This window comes from Opisthocomus hoazin, chromosome 2, assembly GCF_030867145.1.
Source record: "Opisthocomus hoazin isolate bOpiHoa1 chromosome 2, bOpiHoa1.hap1, whole genome shotgun sequence".
NCBI lineage: Eukaryota > Metazoa > Chordata > Aves > Opisthocomiformes > Opisthocomidae > Opisthocomus > Opisthocomus hoazin.
The window spans coordinates 5,041,066-5,060,535 of record NC_134415.1 but is presented as its reverse complement, the minus strand read 5'-3'; the positions used below and the strand labels follow the sequence as shown (position 1 = coordinate 5,060,535).

Below are 19,470 nucleotides of genomic sequence, written 5' to 3'. Positions count from 1 at the left end.
GAGCGTGATTGGTTTCATATATTTCACGGATGCGAAAATGTGACAGGGAATTAAAAAGACTTGCTATTAAAATTAATATTTAGAGAAAAAAAAAACAAACGTTGCTGGCTGGCTAAAGGCAAGGTAAGACCCTGGTGAACGGAGAGCACGAATCGAGCCATGACCAGAAATGCCAATTGCAAGGCGAGACCCTGGTGAACGCACAGCACGAATCGAGCCGTGACCCGAAATGCCGCTTGCGTTGGGTTTTATTTATTATTATTATTTTAATCACCTCATGAACGTGACGTCTAAAACCGCCATTACGGCGCGGCCGTTAACGCCTCAGAGCGCCGCGCGGGGGCGAAGGCGGGCGGGGCCGGGCGGGCGCGGTGGGCGGGGCCGCGAGCGCGGTGGGCGGGGCCCGGCTGCCTCTGCGGGCGGGGCCAGGCGGCGCGGGGCAGCATGGCGGCCGGCGTGGAGCTGGGCTTCGCGGCGGAGCCGGCGGGCGCCTGGCGGCTGCGCAGCCCGCACTTCCCCAGCAAGGTGGGCGGCCGGCCGGCGTGGCTGGGCGAGGCCGGGCTGCCGGGTCCCTCCGCCCTGCGCTGCGCCCGCTGCCGGCAGCCCTCCGCCTTCCTGCTGCAGCTCTACGCGCCGCTGCCCGGCCGCCCCGACGCCTTCCACCGCACCCTCTTCGTCTTCGCCTGCCGAGGCGCCGCCTGCTACCGCCAGCCGGGCCCGCGGGGGCCGCTCTGCGGTGAGGCGGGCGGGATGGGGGGGGGGGGGATTGAGGGCAGCCGCCCCCCGCTGACCCCCGCCTCCCCCCGCAGTGTTCCGGAACCAGCTGCCGCGGCGGAACGACACCTACCCCGAGGAGCCGCCCGCCGAGGAGCCGCCGCCGGGCCCCGCCGAGGCCGCCTCTTCCTCCCTCCGATGCGGCGCCGCGCTCTGCCGCGTCTGCGGCTGCCTGGGGCCCCGCTGCTGCGGGCGCTGCCGCCGCGCCGCCTACTGCGGGCCCGAGCACCAGGCGCTGGACTGGCGGCGGGGGCACCGCGCGGCCTGCGGGCAGGGCGCTGCCGGCGGTGCGTGACCGGGGGACCCCCCCCGCCAGGCTGCTGAGGGAGCGGGGTGGGCGGTCTGTGAGGGAGCCGTCGGGTGCTGCTCTTCCTCTGCCGTGAGGGCCGCGTTGCTGAGACCTCTGTCTGCCCGCTGGAAGGCCGTAGAGCAGGGGTTTGGTTTTATTTTCTTTTCTTTTCCCTCCGCTGGCTGCTTTTAAGCAGGCTTCGGGATAAATTGTGATGTTCCCCCTCTGCTCTGCCCCGGGGAGGCCCCATCTGGAGTCCTGTGTCCAGTTCTGGGCTCCCCAGTTCAAGAAAGATGAGGAGCTACTGGAGAGAGTCCAGCGGAGGGCTATGAGGATGGTGAGGGGACTGGAGCATCTCTCCTACGAGGAGAGGCTGAGGGAGCTGGGCTTGTTCAGCCTGGAGAAGAGAAGGCTGTGAGGGGACCTAATAAATGCCTGTAAATATCTGAAGGGTGGGTGTCAGGAGGACGGGGCCAAGCTCTTTTCAGTGGTGCCCAGCGACAGGACAAGGGGCAACGGGCACAAACTGAAGCAGAGGAAGTTCCGTCTGAACATGAGGAAGAACTTTTTCCCTCTGAGGGTGATGGAGCCCTGGCCCAGGCTGCCCAGGGAGGCTGTGGAGTCTCCTTCTCTGGAGATATTCAAGACCCATCTGGACGCGGTCCTGTGCAGCCTGCTGTGGGTGACCCTGCTTTGGCAGGGGGTTGGACTAGGTGGTCCCCGGTGGTCCCCAGAGGTCCCTTCTAACCCCTGCCACGCTGTGATTCTGTGAAGGCGATGCCTTCTCAGGAGCTTCCATGCACACGCTGTTTGAGATCCCCTTCTCAAGCCATCTCCTCTCCCTCTCTGTCATCTCTTACGCTCGTTTCTTTGCCGGTGGTTAAAGACACGAGCACAGAGCATTTAAGATATCTTTTTATCGCTCAGAAGTATCACATTAATCGTGGGGCAGTGTAACCTGGGGTGCGCGACGTACCTCTGGTCATACGTCATGGGGTGCTGGTCCCAAAAACTGTGTAGGGAGCAGAAATAATCAGAACATAGGGACTTCATTGGTGCAAATGAAGTTACGGATCAGACATTCGAAACGTTTAATTGAAAGAGCAGGAACCCAAAACGTGTACTAGCGCGTGGTTAATTCCGACAGGACACTCGATGGGTTTGTGGAAGCTTTGCCTACTCGGTTTGCGATCGAAAAGTAAGAGAAACGGCACGGCCTCAGGGCCCCTGATGCGCGCTCGGCTCGTGCGCTCGTCGGGATGAGCTGCGCCGAGCTGGCAGGCTGCAGGCCTGGGTTTTCACAGTGTGGCTCACAGAATCCCAGCATGGTCGGGGTTGGCAGGGACCTCTGTGGGTCACCCAGTCCAACCCCCTGCCCAAGCAGGGTCACCCAGAGCAGGCTGCATGGGACCACGTCCAGGCGGGTCTGGAATATCTCCAGAGAAGGAGACTCCACAACCTCCCTGGGCAGCCTGCTCCAGGGTTCCGTCACCCTCAGAGGGAAGAAGTTCTTCCTCGTGTTCAGCTGGAACTTCCTCTGCTTCAGTTTGTGCCCGTTGCCCCTTGTCCTGTCGCTGGGCACCACTGGAAAGAGTTTGGCCCCATCTTCCTGATGCCATTTGGTCTGTCTTCCACGTTTCTTGGATTTACGGAGATTCCAAGCAACGCATCACCTCTTGTAGCTTTCCACTGTCCTTGATATAAAATCTTGCCTATCTTTACGTGGGGTCTGGGGGCGATTTAGGTCGCTTGTGCGGGGTCTGGCGGCGATGTAAGTCACCCCCACGGCAGTTGCAGTGTATTTCTGCCATGTAGTTTGCAGTGCGGCTTCGGGGGAGGAGGACACGTGGTACGAGATGGCGTGGTGAAGCGGTATCTGTTTTCTCTTTTGCAGATGACTCCGCGGGTGCCATTCCGGAGCATAATGAGTTCCTTTTTCCAGAATATGAAATTTTAATAGAACCCGAGGAGCCGGAATGTCCCGCTGACAGCAGTGTGGATCATGATGAGGAAGGAGGAGCTGTGGAGACATCAGAGGACCCGGAAGAGCAAGAGGAGCTCAGAGCTACAGGTGGCGCAGGTAAGACATGAGATGCTGTCTTTAAAATACAAAATACTGTGATTTTTTAAGCGTTTGTTGTTAACTACTGGTGACAAAAGGCCAAATCTAGAGTCATTTGTGGTGTGAGTGTTTTGTAGGCATCCCATAACAGAAGCTGCTTTTAGGGGAGAGGCTGACCAAGCTGCTGAGGCGGCTGTTGCCGCAGGCAGCTGGGAGCTGTGCTGTGTCCCTGCGTGCTTCCGCAGGCGAGGAGCAGCTCCGGGGTGAGAAACGGGGCCCTGAGCATCTGCTGCTGCACCGGCGCTGTTGGGACCAGCAGGCTGAGCTAGATGGTCTTGGCCTGACTTCGTTCAACTTAATTTACAGAAAACACTGAACAAATCTGTGCTAGAAGAAAACTGCTCTATTTTAACTGACCTTGAATTAAGCAGCTGACGCGCGGGGCCCTTCCCCCTCGCCCCCCTGCATTCTCGCTGCGTTTGCAGCTCCCCACGCCGGCCTTGCACACGCAGAGGGAGGCGGGGGGTTGCTGGCGTCGCAGGGGAAGGCCGCTGGTGCCAAGCGTTGGTGTGAGTGCGGGCGTGCGACGGATGCGCTCTTCAGCGCCCGAAACGGGCGCCTGGCACGCGCGGCACCGCTGGCCTCTGCCAGGTGTCGGAAGGTTCCGCCGCGATGCCCGCTGGGAGCCATAAGCTGTGGTAGATGAACTCCTGCCCTTTGCTGCGCTTCAGTACTACATCTGTGTTCGAAATGCAGCTAAAGCTAGTAAATGGGTCTGTGTGTGGCTGAATCTTAGCCTGTCTCAAAAATAAAAAAAGTAAAAGCCGTAGAGCGATTTATGCCGGGAATGATTCTTAAGAGCAAAATGCACTTCCAGGTGCAATATTGTTAATTTTGGGCTGCCCTGCACCAGCCTGTAACCTTTGGGGTTGTTTTTCCTTGCTTAGGTGAAGCACTTCAGTCCTTGGATGAAGAGACATTGGAAGCAATGGCAAAACACGAGACCGCAGAAGACAAGATCTTCCGCTTGTTCAAAGAGCGAGTAGCTGCCGAACCAGAGCAGGTCAGAAGATGGGGCAGCCTTAGGGCTTGCAGGTTCTGGCCCAGCGTCCTGCACCTGCAGAGTATTTGCAGCCTTTTGCACGTCTGGTTAGAAATGGCGATGAGGATGCCTCCTCATCCTCCCCACACCTTCGCCAGCATACCCTCGTCTGCCTTACGTGCAGAAATTGATCCCTGCTGAAGTAAGAACTTTCCACCTGCTCATCCATCTCCAGGAGAAACTGGTCAGGGTGAGAAGGCCCAGGGGCGCCGAGGCCAGCGCGGTGGGGAAGGACCTGCTGTGCTGCGACGTGGTTCTGTGAACCGCTGCGCTCTTGCCCAGCCTTTGGCCCTGTTGGCTTTCCTCCTCGGCAGAACCAGAACTGGGGGTCGTTTGGCTTTTTTTAAGGCGGAAGAAATTAGCGATGGCTTTAGAATTTCAAGTGTTTAAAACGGGTATCTCCCTCCGTGCTATTTCTTGCCAACATAAGAGGCTAAAAAAAGCCACACTGTCAAACAAAAACATGGTTCCCGGTTCCATTCGGGGGAAACACAGGCCTAAATCCATGGAAGTGGTGGAGGCAGGAGGAATTCTCTCCATGTCGTACCTGGTAGCTGAGGGGTTAAGGTGCACACCCAGAAAGTAGGAGGCTTTGAGGCTGTTCCCTCCTCTGCTTCCCTCTCTGACTATCTCCATCCTGACTGATCTGCACAGGCGTCCTCTTGCTGACAGTGCCCGATTTGCTGCGTGGATGTTTGGGATAGAAACGGAACAACAAAGGACAGGAATGTCTGAAAGTCCCTCCTCCTCGGACCGTGCCCGTGCAGTTAGGTGCAGAACTGCAAACAGAGAGCGCTGGGTCGCGTTCCTGACTTTTCTGTACGCTTCCACGTGCTAATTATCAGGGTGCTCCTCCTCCATCTCAAGGCTATAAAATACCTCGGCTAGTATTTCTCTAATTAAGAGACCCAGAAATACAAATCGCTTCAATTTATCCCTGGATCATTGAAAAAAATGCTGTATGAACACTTCCATGATTCAAATAATTAAGAAAAAGGACCTGTCTTATTTGGAATACTGCGCTTGCAACTAATAGGCTTTGCCGTGGGTGCAGGCTTTGCCGTGGGTGTTACTTCAAGGAAGTGACCTTTTTCTGCACCATCTTACGGCTTTGCCCGTGTCAGTAAATACCCACTTTATACCAAGATGAAAGATGGTCTTGAGAATTTAAACTTCTGCTCTATTTCAGATTATCAGATACTGCAGAGGAGGAGAAGGCCCGATCTGGGTGTCAGGTGAAAATATTCCCGAAGAAAATGATATTCCAAATTGTTTATGTGGTGCCAAAAGGATTTTTGAATTCCAGGTATGTAGATCCATTTGAAGATAATACAGGTAATGAAGTTCAGCCTTAACAGGTTCCAACTGTGTAGGCGTTGGCTTGTAATCAGAGCAAGGTAGTTGAAGTTGCTACAAACTAAGTCGCAGAGAGCCCTTATTTACTGTTGGAACTGCTCTTCCCTGTAAGACTTTCACATCTACAAGGTAGGTTACCATTGGATAATTTGCACCATCCATAAAATGGTGCACTTGTGACTATGGAACCATGTCTTAAGTGACAGGAGTCTGGTATTGTGTATTTTTTAAAATAAAAAAAGGCCTTCACGCTGTGAATTGGAAGTAAGGCTGGCTGGAAGTCCTCAGCTGTAGAATTCAGAATGCTAGCAGCACACCTATGGTGAATTCATCTCACACAAAGACAAAACATAGTTATGAAGATAATTTCAAAGGGAAGGCGGCTTACAAATCGGGCAACACTTAGTCAAATGAAACTTCTAGAGATGAAAAAAGTAGGGCCACGTCTTTGATTCCCTGGGCATCTGCTGCCTGGTTTGGGGAATTCCAAACGGGTTTTATCGGAGCTGCCGTGTCACTCGGTAGCTTGGGTTAGGATTTTGGAGTAAGAGAACATAAAGGCAGGACCTTTCTCGGGGAGGAGATGGAGGAGAAGTTAGAGAGCCGTGGCCTGCCTCTAAACCCTTGTTTTTCCTTGAAGATTATGCCACAGCTCCTGAACCACCTTCAGGTTGACAGCCTCGGGGAGAGCATCGACTGGGGAACGCTGGTGGTGTACACGTGCGCCGACAGCTGCGGCGAGGGCAGCGAGTACCTGGAGGAGTTCATATGGAAACAAGACTTCTCTGCAAGCTCTATCCGAATCGCCTAAACAGAGCAGTGCCTTGTTTCAGTGCACCTCTGCCCCTAGCAAGCAGGTCACGGGACTGAAGTCGCTGATACCGATCTCGTAACGACGACGGACCTGCACGCCTCGGCAGCCTCTCTCTTCTGCTCCGCTTCAACCTGGTGGAGCAGCCAGATGCATTGGTTCAGTGAATTCCGTTCACTTCTCAGTTCTGAATGTTTAAATAAAGATTAAATGTCTTTGGATTGGTGGAAGTATCATTTGCTGGCGACTGAACTTCAGATTGTTGTCTGACAGGGTTTTCTTTGTGCTGCCCGCCGTTAATTCCCAGGGAGAAGCAGCCTGCTGCGGGTTCGAGCGCCTGTGCTCGGGAGGTGCACAGAAGGCAGGGCCGAGGCGAAGCTGCGTGGCCTTTCACTGTGGGACTTAAATCCACTTCTCTTTCTCCAAAGGTACGCTGAACTTCACTTGGCAGTTGTTACACACTCTGATCGAGGGGTTATTCAAGATAAAACGCACAAGAATTGTTTTATCTGACTTCATTAACCGAGTTAAACTCCTTCCGCATGGGACTGTCTGGTGCGGAGGGGGTTTAACCCGAGCCAGCCCCACCAGAACGTGTTTGCCTTGTCACTGCCTGCAGCAGCACGTTGTGAAGCTGAATTGTACCCAAAGCCCGTCCTCTGGTGAAGTTGAGAAATACGTACCCCCTGCAGGGATTCTTCTGAGATTTGACTGCCATACAGCTGAGGCGAGAGAAAACGAAACCATCATCAGCCACGGCAGCAAATCCAGCAGGAACTGCTCCTGGGGATACAGCTACGCTCGCAGAAAATGCAAGGCTTCACTTTTGTGCCTCGATATAGAATTTGCTTCAGTTAGGTACTCCCTTCTCGTGCTCAAACCATTGCTGCCTGCTCACCCGGGGTTCTGAAGGCGATTTTTCTGAAAGCCCTAGGCCGACTGTTGGGTTTTTTTAGATGTTTTGGAAATTTAGAATCTAAATTTCCAATGTAGATGTTGGAAATACTCAAAGTGAGCAGGCAGGGAATGCTTTAAGCTGCTCAGTCATGGCAGAACTTGATTTCTAAAGGGGTAGTTTTAAGCCCTGATAGGTGGGATGGAGCAGCAAACAGCACCTGAGGTGACTGTACTACAGCTTGACTGATTTTTCCTGAAAACCATCCCCCAGCTGCCCCGGGCTCTCCCGGAGCCGAGAGTTGCGCCAGCCAGCGGTAACGGCTCAGGGTCCAGCACAAGCAGGGCCCCCCGCCCAGCGGGGCTCACGGTGCGGAGCGGCGTGGCACCGAGGGCGCGGCGGCCTGCGCGTATCTGGAGCTTACGCCGCGAACAGCAGCTTTACGGCGAGAGCAGTGACACCAGGCATTGAAATGGCGGAACACCGGCGTAGGGCACTGCGAGGGGGAGCAGCGCAGGCTGAGCAGCGAGGTCACTCGGGATTTGCAAACAGAGCGGGAGCAAAGCCAGCCAAAACCTCCTTCTGTCTGGAATGAAACGCCGGCTTCGTAAATACAGACCGTGGTTGCACCTGGGTTAGTTTTAGATAAAAGCTGTTTGAAAGAACGTGCAAGCCATAGAAAGGAGGTTACTATTACTGGAAATTCACTGGAGAAAAAAAAAAAGTTTATTTTTAGTTCTCAGCCCATTAAGCTTCAAGCACAGTTCAGAGGAAGATTATGTACACGCTGACTCTGGTCGGAAGGGCCTGGACATTTTACAGGAACACTAATATAGTGAGACTGTCGTAGCCGGTAAAATACAAAAGTAGTAACGTAAAGGAACTCAAGAAGCTACGCAGGGATCTTTTGTGTCAGTTCAGCCAAGTGCAGCTATTTAAGACTCGCACAAATCCCCTCTGTTGAACACGAGGCAGCACACGCTCCAGGACAAACTTCTTGAGCCAGTCACCTCTTCTGCTCTAACGGACGAGAGACGCTCAAGCCAGACGGCGCCAGGGACGCGACTGCCGGCAAGCGAGCCAGAGCACTGGTACGATTCTCTCACAAACACAAGCCACTTACAGTAACGCATTTGCTACTGAAAAACCCAGATTATATTAAAAAAAAAAAAAAGTTTTCAATATATTTCGCTCTACCAGCTGGGTAATTTTAAAATTCATTAAGACAGTTCCCACAGTTGTATAAAGAGGGTTTATTGTACATGTGGAGCTGAAGGAGGAAAGAGAAGGAAGGTATATATTATATATATATGTACAGTGAGCCATTTTCATTAATAAATTTATTCTGTCTTGCTTAATACTGGAAAGAGGGAATGTGTCTGGCACGAAAGAAATTTAAAATTGAAAAAATTTAAAAGCTCAAGTTCTGAAAATTATAAAAACCGTGGTCTCATGGAAGGAAGTTAAAACTTATATACATGGCAATTTCAGTGGTTTATACACTCGGGTGACACAGTTGCATTTGTCTTCTAAACCAACTTATGGATTTTTTATTCGTAGAACTGGCATTAAAACTATTTAAAAGCTAGGATATAAATAAAACTCGGAGGGGCTGCTCCAGGCACAGCCCAGTAAAGCAACTCACAGTAACTCAGTAGACGTAATCAAGAACGCAGTTCCCCTCGAGGATGGGGGAAGGAGGCACTGGCTGGGAAGGAGTCCGAGTCCTGGTGGTGCAGCTTCGCTTCAAGTCCGTCTCTCGTTACTGCTGTGCCATACCCAATACCTTTTAAAAGAGACCCCCGATTTCGCTGAAAGGCGTCGGAACTGTTACGTTGTCTTTCGGAATCCCTTTAAAATAGGATAGATGTTTTCAAACGCTTCATAGATTTCTGCTCGTACTTTCGCACCTAGGAAAAGGGAGGCGATTAAGTTAGTGTATACCTTTCACCAAATACTTAATTTTAGCTTTTAGAATGTTTATTTGAATGCGACTCTATAGAAAACCTACGCATGTCCATAAACACCTATTTTTACTATCTTTTAATACACATTTCATATAAAGCATACGTTATTGGCCTTCAGCTTATCCTGCTAACTGGTAAAACTTTCCTCAGTATCCTCGTGTTTATGCTCTACTTGCAAACAGCACTTTTCTACGCACCATTTCCACAGGAGACCCAACGCAAAGCGCAGCCCTGTAGGGCGTTTCCGCCCAAAGGCCTAACTGGGGGAGCTGGTTTTGAGCGTGAACGTCTGGCGATGGAGACCGCTGGCGGGGCGACGGCGTGCCGCGCTGCGGGGACACGCTCCACCTTCCGCCTGCGAGTCTCGCGGGGTTTTACTCAGCGCGAGGGGAAAGGGCAGGGTGCGGGCGGAGCGCCCGAGGCTGAGGAGGTCCCAGAGCTGGGGCATCTCCCTCGCTGCGGCTGCTCGTGCACAGGGGAAGGGCAGCAGCCTCCAGCCGAGCTGTCAGAGAGCAGCTAGCGCAGTCACGCGCACCCAGCACACCGAAACAGACTTCTGGATTTCGCCGGAAACATCACCAGCGCTCTTAGAGCTGTTTGTGTGCACGCTTGATGAGGATTCACGACCACTGCCGACACATGGATTTAGCCAAACGCGTGGTTCGCTTCGTGCCTTCCCCTGCGCAGCAGACTGCGCTACCGGGTCGGTCTCAGGGCTGTCTTCTCTACGGGGAAGAACCTCGCAGCTCACACACGTCTGGTATCGTCATGCATTCTCCATCACGCAGCCTAAACCTACCGGAGTAGGGTTTGGACTTCACTTACCAGTTAAAACCACTTTTCCCGAAACAAAAATAAGCAGAACAATTCTTGGCTTGATCATTCTGTAGATTAAGCCAGGGAACAATTCTGGCTCGTAGCTGCAGAGAAGAGAGACAGTGTTTAGACCTGCTCGCAGACACACGTTCCAGCCTTTCATCTGCAGGAACGGGCAGAGCAGACGCAGACTTTGCTGGAATTTGGGGAGAGCAGCGGCGAAGATCGGTGCAATGGTCCATACTGGGCAACCTCAGCTGCACCTGAGGCAGAGCAGCAGTGGAACACGGATGCAGTTTCCCCTCTGGTGCAAGGGAACAGTCTGAAGAGAGGGCTCTAAGCTAGTCAAGACGCAGCAAGAACAAAACATGCTTATAAATATCTGAAGGGTGGGTGTCAGGAGGATGGGGCCAAGCTCTTTTCAGTGGTGCCCAGTGACAGGACAAGGGGCGATGGGCACAAACTGAGGCACAGGAAGTTCCATCTGAACAGGAGGAAGAACTTCTTCCCTCTGAGGGTGACGGAGCACTGGAACAGGCTGCCCAGGGAGGTTGTGGAGTCTCCTTCTCTCTGGAGATATTCAAGCCCCGCCTGGACAAGGTCCTCTACAGCCTGCTGTAGGTGACCCTGCTTTGGCAGGGGGTTGGACTGGGTGACCCACAGAGGTCCCTTCCAACCCCTACTATTCTGTGATTCTGTTATTCTGTGATAAATAAGCCTTTTCTTACCTGCTGAACTGCTGGTGCGTGAGTACCAATCCTTCTAGTCTGATGGGAAATTTTACATCACAGCTGCCCACCATGTTCTGAATTTTAAAATCCAAAAATTTTGCAGGAAACCCCAGCTTCTGAACAACTCTTGCATACTTCCTTGCTGCCAGCCTAGACTGCTCTTCACTGGAGTGAGAAAAGTATATCCATTATTATTTCCTCAGCTAAGCATTACTTGAAGCAAACAGCATTAACCACAAATATTTAACTGGGAAAAAAGTCTGTGTTGGGGGGGGGGGAAGGTCACATGCAAAATTTTTACATCCAAAATAAACAACTAGCACTGGTTTCGGTGCCAATTTTGGCACTAGGATCCTGAACACTATTAATGTTGTACTCACTGTTCATGGGGCAGAAACAGTAAATGATAACTCCACATGTTTTGCTCTTTTAAAATATTGGCCTGAGTCACTCTAATGAGACAGGAAAACTGTTTCTTAAGTTTTTGGTGTACGACAGCTTTGAACTACTACTGCTAGAAAACGCATATTTCTATAAAAATCTGTGAACTGCTGAAATCCTCTGCTTGATTCGGCCCAGGCACTCCAGCCTGGGTTTAACACAACTGTGTGGCCTTACACGCTGTTGCAGAACTGGGTTTGCTTCCGTTTTGTAAAGAGCTGAGGATCGGGTTGCTCCTAATGCAGAGCCAGACAACTTGAACTTCCAGCGTCACCGGGCAGCGAAAGCGTTTCCGGGACAGCTCGCTCTCACTCAGCCCTGCTCCTTGGCTCATTCCTTCTGGATTCCTAACAGACTTCTTCAGAGCAGAACTTCCCTCCTGCCCACCTGGAGTTAAACTTACGTTTAGTTTTCAATTCTTACGCTTCAGTGAACATGTTAAGAACAGATCAGGCTACAGGGAGCAGAGACTTGAGAGTTCTTGGCCTGTAATGAATGAAACTATTCGAATATAACATTACTCTTCCCCTGCCACCGCCCCTACAGTTTAAGCAGTTCCAGTGCACAGTCACTGAAATTTTTTGGTTACTAGGAAAAAAATAGGTAACTGCAAAGCCAAAAAAGTGAGTATAACAACCTCCGCAAGCCAGTTTCTCAGACTGTATGAAAGAGCTTCAGAAACAGAACTACCATTTCCCCTTTTGTAGGGAGGTCCTTTCAGTCACGAAAAGACATTTTGCGTAGAAACGTGTATTAATCTATTTGAAATAACTGGGAAACAACCTTAGCTGTACCTGTACAACTTTGCTGTATATATACAAACGCCGTATGCAAATAATACTACTGCTAAAGCATCATGGTACAAGAGAAAAGACAGCCTCAATGAGTTTGCTGGAAATGCCTAAGCATACCTTTTTGCTCCTGTGCACACCATTTTTCCGGAGCTGAAAATCAGCGCCGTAGTACGTGGTTCTCTTATTCTCATAATGACAGCAGCAAAACGCTGAAAGGTGAGCGTTGAGACTATTAGTGATATATTGCTGCAATCGTTACATTAAAACCAAATTTGCATAATCTAAGTAGCAAGTTATACAGTATTGCGAAGAAATACTAAGTTCAAAAACGTACCTATGTATCACTCAAAATTTACTCGAAGTGCTTAAACCGTGAGCAGCTTCAAACGCACAGGCTGAGAGGCACGGTCAGACAGGAGGGACATTCACCACTGCACTCCTGTTCTACTAAGCTCACCCCTCCATACTGCATAGGCAGCACACAAATAATGCCAACGTGCAACAAAGCAACGGAGACAATCTGAAATAATTTCCTCCCTGTCTTGATATCTGATCTGTTATAAGCAGGACGGAAGAATACCTAGCTGCAAATAGTTTACGATGTTTTGCTTCTGCTGTCTTCACATACTGGACACCGTTACGCCACCAGCCAACAGAACGGCTGGAGACCCAAGCTCTGCACCAGCAGAAGTCACCTCAACTACCCCAGCGGCACACGGCAGCCCGGCCAGCTCTCGCTGTTCACTGCAAGCGCTGTAACATCTCTGCCTGCATCCAGACTCTTTTCAGTGGTGCCCAGCGACAGGACAAGGGGCAACGGGCACAAACTGAAGCAGAGGAAGTTCCAGCTGAACAGGAGGAAGAACTTCTTCCCTCTGAGGGTGACGGAGCCCTGGCCCAGGCTGCCCAGAGGGGCTGTGGAGTCTCCTTCTCTGGAGATATTCCAGACCCGCCTGGACAAGGTCCTGTGCAGCCTGCTGTGGGTGACCCTGCTTCGGCAGGGGGCTGGACTGGGTGACCCACAGAGGTCCCTTCCAACCCCGACCATTCTGTGATCTCCAAATACTCTTAAGCTCTTGAAGCAAGAGATCCTAGAAACTGATGTGGGCGGGTGCACACGCCGACCCCTGTTTGCCCGCTCTATTTAACTCGGAGCAGCTCACGGCGCAGTCCCACGAACCGTTCTGCTGACATAACCAGGGCGGCGGCAGCGTGGGCTGCCTAACAGCCCATTTGTCAAACCACGGCTTAAATAATGCAGCCAAGCAACATCTTTCTTTGATAGAGGAACGTGCTGACTAGAAGTCAGGAGTGCGTCAGGCAACCCTTCCTTCTACCCGCGGTGGAAAACAGCACTGCGTTATTGATTATTCCTGCCTTCAGTTTTACAGAGCCGCCCACCGCTGCCGTAAGAGTCACCACAGCATGCTGAGATTCTTGCTGCACCGAAATCTTACTCACGTGCAATTGTGTAACAGCACCACTGATCTAAACCTACAGAAACCACTGATCTAAACCTACAGTAACAGCTGTCATACGCCTGCACGCGTGCTTTGTAATAGAGAGCGCAGAGTTCAGGTAAACTGTAGCAAAATCCCAAATACTGAAGCAAAACCAAACCAAACCCGCCCAGCACAGGAGAACTGAAGCCAATTCAGTGACACAGCTTCTAAACTTGTATTAGAAACTGTGTCCATCTACTGTGGCTGCAAAGATAACACTTCCAAGAGGAGCCACTCGTGTGAAAAAATGATGTGTTGTAATTTTCTTGACTGAACGCTCCAGGTCCTCTGCCGTTGTTCAAAGTTTCCTAAGCTAAAAAAAAATAGCCCATGGTTTAACAAACCGCTGTTTAGAAGTGGCAGGCAACTTAGAAGTTGACATGAAAAAAAACAAAACAATTTTATTTTGCTGTTCCACCAAACCTAGCCATCGGGAGGAAGGAGACAGCAGGAGTGCTGGGGGACAACATGAAGGAAAAGAGCTCAGAGGGGAAGCACGACTGTAAAAAACCCAGTGACTGCGCCGCGACCACAAGAATTCCAGGGGAACGGCCAGGTGGAGGAAGCCACGGCGTGTATCGAACAACCGTGGCTCTGGCAGGAGCCCAGAAGCTGAATCCTTCCTTCCCTTCTCCTGGTTGGGAGACAGGCAACGAGACTCCAGCATCAGATATTTCACAATAATGTGAAAAAGGAACTTTCTGAGCGCGGTGAGCAAACACCCTCATGTGAGTAGCAGCAAAACCCTTGGCCAGTGTATTAACACTGTTGGTTAGGTTCTTCCTAAACACGCTGTGTTCTTTCCAAAACTACCAAATTCCAATCTGGTGTAAAACACAGCTACATCACGAATAAAAATGCTTTTTACTAGTTTGACAGAATGCTCTAAGTTTATTAAAGGTTTCTTTTTTAACTACAGTATAAAGCTGTGTCTATAGTAGGAAGGTTTTTCAATCTCTTCCAGCAAACTACACCCACAACCTGTGCCTCTGATGTATCTGTTATAGGATGAACTCTGAACACATTTCTCTTACCTTGGGATTATATTCAGCATTTCGGGCACGAAGCGCAATAGTTTTTAGGTCGAGTTTGCAGCCAAGATTCACCGTGGACACAATATTCCTGAAGACAGTTCAGAGAAATACATTAAAAAGACGATAAAGAATTCATGCGTCCTCCTCATTTTTAAATGTGCCTGATTAATTTTACTTGGGTCTTTTTGTGTTTTTCTTTTAATTGTATTTATCCAAGTGAGTTTGAATGACACCTTTCCTCCTGACAGGAGCACTGAGCAGTGTTTTGGCTCAAGAACCTCCTTCTGTAAGGCAGTCGAGGGACGATTGCCGATTCCTCCTTATCGGCCAGCTACGATGAAGAGTGTCTCACGAGAAGAATCTCTCCTGCGGTTTGGCAGGAAAAATTCTTGACGCTGAGAGCCCCCACCACCACCAGGGAAGGTGCTGGAAACAGGAGAAAATGAGGCAGCAGTAGCACCACCCGAGATGTCCCTCGGTGTGCCCTGCCTGGAGGAAGAAGAGGTGGAGGACCGAGTGGGAATGACCCAGGAGGTAAACCCATTGCCAGGCGATAGGAAAGCAGGTCTCTAGGAAGTTTGAGAGAAGTTCCTAGATGCAAAATGTTCTTGGAAACTTGTTTTGTGGGAAAACCCTGAAATCTAAAGGTCCTCAATAGGGAAAAAAAATTAAATACTAGGAACTGCTGCAAAACTCACGTTATCAACCATTTCTCTTTGCGCCTTCCACAAATTCCTGTAGAAATCTCTTTAAAATGAAAGTTCAGTGACAATACTTTGATACCTAAACCTAGGACTAGTTCTAGGGTTTTTTTTCGCCCCTTATCACAAACTCAGCTGTAGCCATGAAACAGAAAAGGGAACATGGAATATTCAGTACAGCTCAGGTCCGGCTCCTAGACAAGCAGCCAGTCCCCTCCTCTCTACCCTTCCAACTCCCTTTCAGCTGTGACCGTTTCTGTGTTCTGCTTTAACACCTCACCAAGAAAATTCTGCGCACAGTGAGGTGGAGCTATTTGCTTTTCCGTGCACAGGTCACAAGTATCCGGTAAATTACAGATGAGAAAATGTTTCCAGGTATACATATTTTGAATATTCTTGCTTACCAACCCAGCCTACTCTATCGCTAAAGCATGGTGAACTCCTAAAGTGCACAGAGGTAAAAGTTACAACGCTGCTAAATGAAGACATAGATAACATCCTCTGCTGGCATGCCTAAAAGATGTGTGTTAATCAATCACTAAGAAACTGTTTATACTACTAAGCGGTAACGAAGCTAAAATAAAAGACAAATTAGTCATATCGCTAGACGAGACCCACAAATTCTCAGGGCCTCCCTTCGTGCCAAAATGCAGCACCCAATTCCCGCTGCGGCTTTGGTCCTAAGTCTTCAAAGGGCTGTCTGAGAAAGGACAGGCTGCACGAACGCGTGGGACACTCACTGGAGCTGCGGCACGATCCCAGAGCTCTCGGACGCCGGTGTTGCCGGAGTTATTGGCGTCATCGGAGTCATCGGAGAGGGGTACAGAGGTGTGGTTCCCGGTAAAGGGGCTGTGGTAAGAGTCTGTGAGTGGAAGAGCTGGGGGGTTTGACCAGACGTTCCCTGCGTCGCTTGCTGCGATGTAGATTGCTGCGCTGCTTGCTGCTGCTGCTGCTGCTGCTGCCGCTGTTGTTCCTCTAGGATGGACAGACTGTTGGTGCTCTGGACAGGCTGCGGGGTCAGTCCCGTGCCATACGGCATCATCGGGCTAAAAATTGGAATTCCTGGAGTCATTGCACCCTGGAGAAGAAAGCACAGAACAGAAACCACAGATCCTGTTGACTCCATTTTGTTTTTAAGAGAAAAAGATTGCAGCAGTCATCTAAAAATAAATCAATGTAAGTTGACCATCTAAAACCTGAGGCATATAGTAGTAACTCGCGAAAAACGGAAAGCCCTTGGAAATGCAGTTCTTCTGTAGAATAAAATATTACCCATCTGGAGTACTGTGTCCAGTTCTGGGCTCCCCAGTTCAAAAAGACGAAGAGCTACTGGAGAGAGTCCAGCGGAGGGCTACGAGGATGGTGAGGGGACTGGAGCATCTCTCCTACGAGGAGAGGCTGAGGGAGCTGGGCTTGTTCAGCCTGGAGAAGAGAAGGCTGCGAGGGGACCTTCGAAATGCCTGTAAATATCTGTAGGGTGGGTGTCAGGAGGATGGGACCAGACTCTTTCCACTGGTGCCCAGTGACAGGACAAGGGGCAAGGGGCACAAACTGAAGCAGAGGAAGTTCCAGCTGAATGTGAGGAAGAACTTCTTCAATCTGAGGGTGACGGAGCCCTGGCCCAGGCTGCCCAGAGGGGCTGTGGAGTCTCCTTCTCTGGAGATATTCCAGACCCGCCTGGACAAGGTCCTGTGCAGCCTGCTCTGGGTGACCCTGCTTCGGCAGGGGGTTGGACTGGGTGACCCACAGAGGTCCCTTCCAACCCCAACCATTCTGGGATTACCACGAGGGATCTGTCAGTTCTAGCATTGCTCATCTCCAGCCAGCGATGCTGACACGCTTCTCACGCTACCTTGCAAGCCTGTCTCAACTGTGACCCACAATTTAACGTGCAATTGTTTGAACAAAGACCGTGCCCATCGTACCAACTGCGTCCACAGCACAGCCACAGTCCATTACGTACAAGTTAGTTGGACTTGACAGTCTTAGAGGTCTTTTCCAACCTTAACGATTCTACGATTCTAGTTTAAATTAAATTAATATTAGTATTAAATTAGTGTTTCCAACTTGTCAGTCATGTTTCAACTTCAGGGAATGCCATGTATCTGCACGTTTCTTACACCACTCAATATACAAATTGATGGGTTTAAAATCCTGCTTTGTCCTTGTATTATTCTACACCTAGCAGAATTTTTCAGATCTGCAAACAAAAAACCTGAAGTTACATGCAAGAAACAGAAAACACTTTCACAAAGAAATTCACATCACAGTTGCATATTAAATCATTTATTCTCACCTGAGGGGAGGCTAAGCCTTGAGCGTAGGGTGGCAAGCTGTTGTTCTGATCCATGATTCCAGTTATTTCTCTGACGAGGCCAGAAGTCTTTCCTTCAACTAATTTAAATGAACTTCAAATCCTAGAGGGTCTTCAACCCGTTAAAACATTCCAGCAAAGTAGCTTTTTCAGCCAAGCTGGAAGCGTTAGGAAAACATCAGCTCCAGAGAAACGTGTGCTACGAGTCTAAAATACTAATCAAAGCCTGGAAAGAGAAAAAGCAGTATCTTGAGAATAATACTTAAACACAAACCCAAAAGCAAATGTATCAGCTGCTGAGTCAGGTAAGATTTGCCCACGCACAAACAGACGTGAGAACGTTCACAGACGCAGAGTCCCCAAAAACCACCTTTTCCAGGCACGCTCTGCAGGACGGCTGCAGCGTGCTTCTGCCCAAGGCCTCCGTCTAACCCAGCCCTCCTGCACAAACGGCTCCAGCTGCCCACGCTCATCCTACGCCAAGCTTTGCTTTCGCTGGAAAAGCGCTGATTTTTTTTTTTTTTTTTAGAATCGGTTCCCACTGACTGCTAACCCACGAGCTTACCGACACATTGCTTCCAAGTCTCTTCCTGGCAATTTTAAGGCCTGGGCTTCCCAAACTATTTTTTCTTCTAGGGAAAAGCATCAGTGGCGAAATCAGAACTAGGAAACCTTCTCTTCCTTCCGCTTCCACAAAACGAGGCACTACCACATCTCAAACAACAATTATGAGAAAAAAAGAAATCTGCGAAAGCCACTTTCAGGTGCAAAAATGAAACGTACGCGTGGTTTGGGGTTTTTTTTAACTGTATCTCTGTTTCTGTCTTGTGGAAATCGACAACACAAGTGGAGAATTTAAACATTACGCCCTGATATCAAACATGTTTCCAGTAATTTACAGCTTTCTTAACGAGGTACCTATTGCCCACAAAGACTCACGGTAATTTCTAGGCAAGAGGCAGCCCACCTCAAAATCTGAAGAAAGCTTCTTCACCCTTTATTTTCTTGTTTATTTAAGGCATGAGAGCTCAGATTTACATTAATATTTACACCGCAGCTGAAAAGCCATGCTTTTTTGCCCCCCCCGACTATAAAATCTGATTATCTTTACCCTCTCTGGATGCACTGAACAGAGCATCCAGGTTTTAGAAAGACTCAAGGTAATTTTTAAGCAAGAGGCAGCCCACCTCAAAATCTGAAGAAAGCTTCTTCAGCCTTTACTTTTTTGTTTATTTAAGGCATGAGAGCTCAGATTTACATTAATATTTACACCGCAGCTGAAAAGCCATGCTTTTTTGCCCCCGCGACTATAAAATATTCTTATTTTTACCCCCTCTGGAGGCATCGAACAGAGCATCCAGGTTTTACAGCTTGGAGATTGGAGTGGGGGGGTCAATCAGAAGCCTGACCATCCCCCCCCGAAGGAAGAGAGGCCTGAGCCCCCGGGGAAGGCCCCGGCCGCCCCCCCCCCCCCCCGAGGGAACCGAGGCCTGAGCCCCCGGGGAAGGCCCCGGACCCCCCCCGCGCCCCCGGCCCCAGCGCTCGGCGCCGCTCGGGCAGGCCCCGCTCCGGCGCCAGGCAAGCCCTCCCCGTCCCCCGCGCCGCCCCCCGCCCGCCCTCACACCGGGAAGCACCGGAGCACCCCTCCCCCCAGCCCGCCGTGCAGGCCGCCCCGGAGGGCCCCAGCCCTGCAGGCCCGACCCGCGCCATCGCGGCCCCGCCCGGGTGAGGAGCTGGGGAAGGAGGGGGGGGAGAGGCGGGCGGTGCCCGGTACCTGGAGGTGCCCGGTACCTGCCGCTCCCCGGTGCCGCCCCGCCGCACGGCCAGCGCCCGCCGGAGCCGAGCTGCGCCCCACGCCCGCGCCGCCGGCGCGTCCCGAGC

The 19,470-nt window shown here is 50.8% G+C and overlaps 2 protein-coding genes across 5 annotated transcripts; one reads left to right on the top strand and one right to left on the bottom strand.

Moving 5' to 3' along the window:
* The first annotated feature begins 441 nt into the window (after positions 1–441).
* Positions 442–6,615, top strand: PDCD2 (programmed cell death 2). Its single transcript, XM_075412031.1, has 6 exons — positions 442–736; positions 810–1,061; positions 2,958–3,143; positions 4,073–4,188; positions 5,417–5,533; positions 6,224–6,615. The coding sequence occupies exons 1-6, from the start codon at positions 445–447 to the stop codon at positions 6,392–6,394; spliced, it is 1,134 nt and encodes a 377-aa protein (XP_075268146.1). The 5' UTR covers positions 442–444; the 3' UTR covers positions 6,395–6,615.
* A 1,912-nt stretch (positions 6,616–8,527) lies between these two features.
* TBP (TATA-box binding protein) lies at positions 8,528–19,462 on the bottom strand. Of its 4 annotated transcripts, XM_075412010.1 has the most exons (9): positions 19,364–19,457; positions 18,155–18,303; positions 17,572–17,815; positions 16,016–16,353; positions 14,575–14,662; positions 12,156–12,247; positions 10,801–10,968; positions 10,082–10,176; positions 8,528–9,199 (listed from the first exon to the last, which is right to left on the bottom strand). In XM_075412010.1, the coding sequence occupies exons 3-9, from the start codon at positions 17,623–17,625 to the stop codon at positions 9,120–9,122; spliced, it is 915 nt and encodes a 304-aa protein (XP_075268125.1). In that variant the 5' UTR covers positions 17,626–17,815; positions 18,155–18,303; positions 19,364–19,457; the 3' UTR covers positions 8,528–9,119. The 4 variants fall into 4 exon arrangements, with proteins under 4 accessions (XP_075268125.1, XP_075268142.1, XP_075268143.1 ...); XM_075412027.1 differs by lacking the exon at positions 18,155–18,303 and having other exon boundaries at positions 19,364–19,462; XM_075412028.1 differs by lacking the exon at positions 18,155–18,303 and having other exon boundaries at positions 19,381–19,421.
* Between the last annotated feature and the right edge of the window lie 8 nt (positions 19,463–19,470).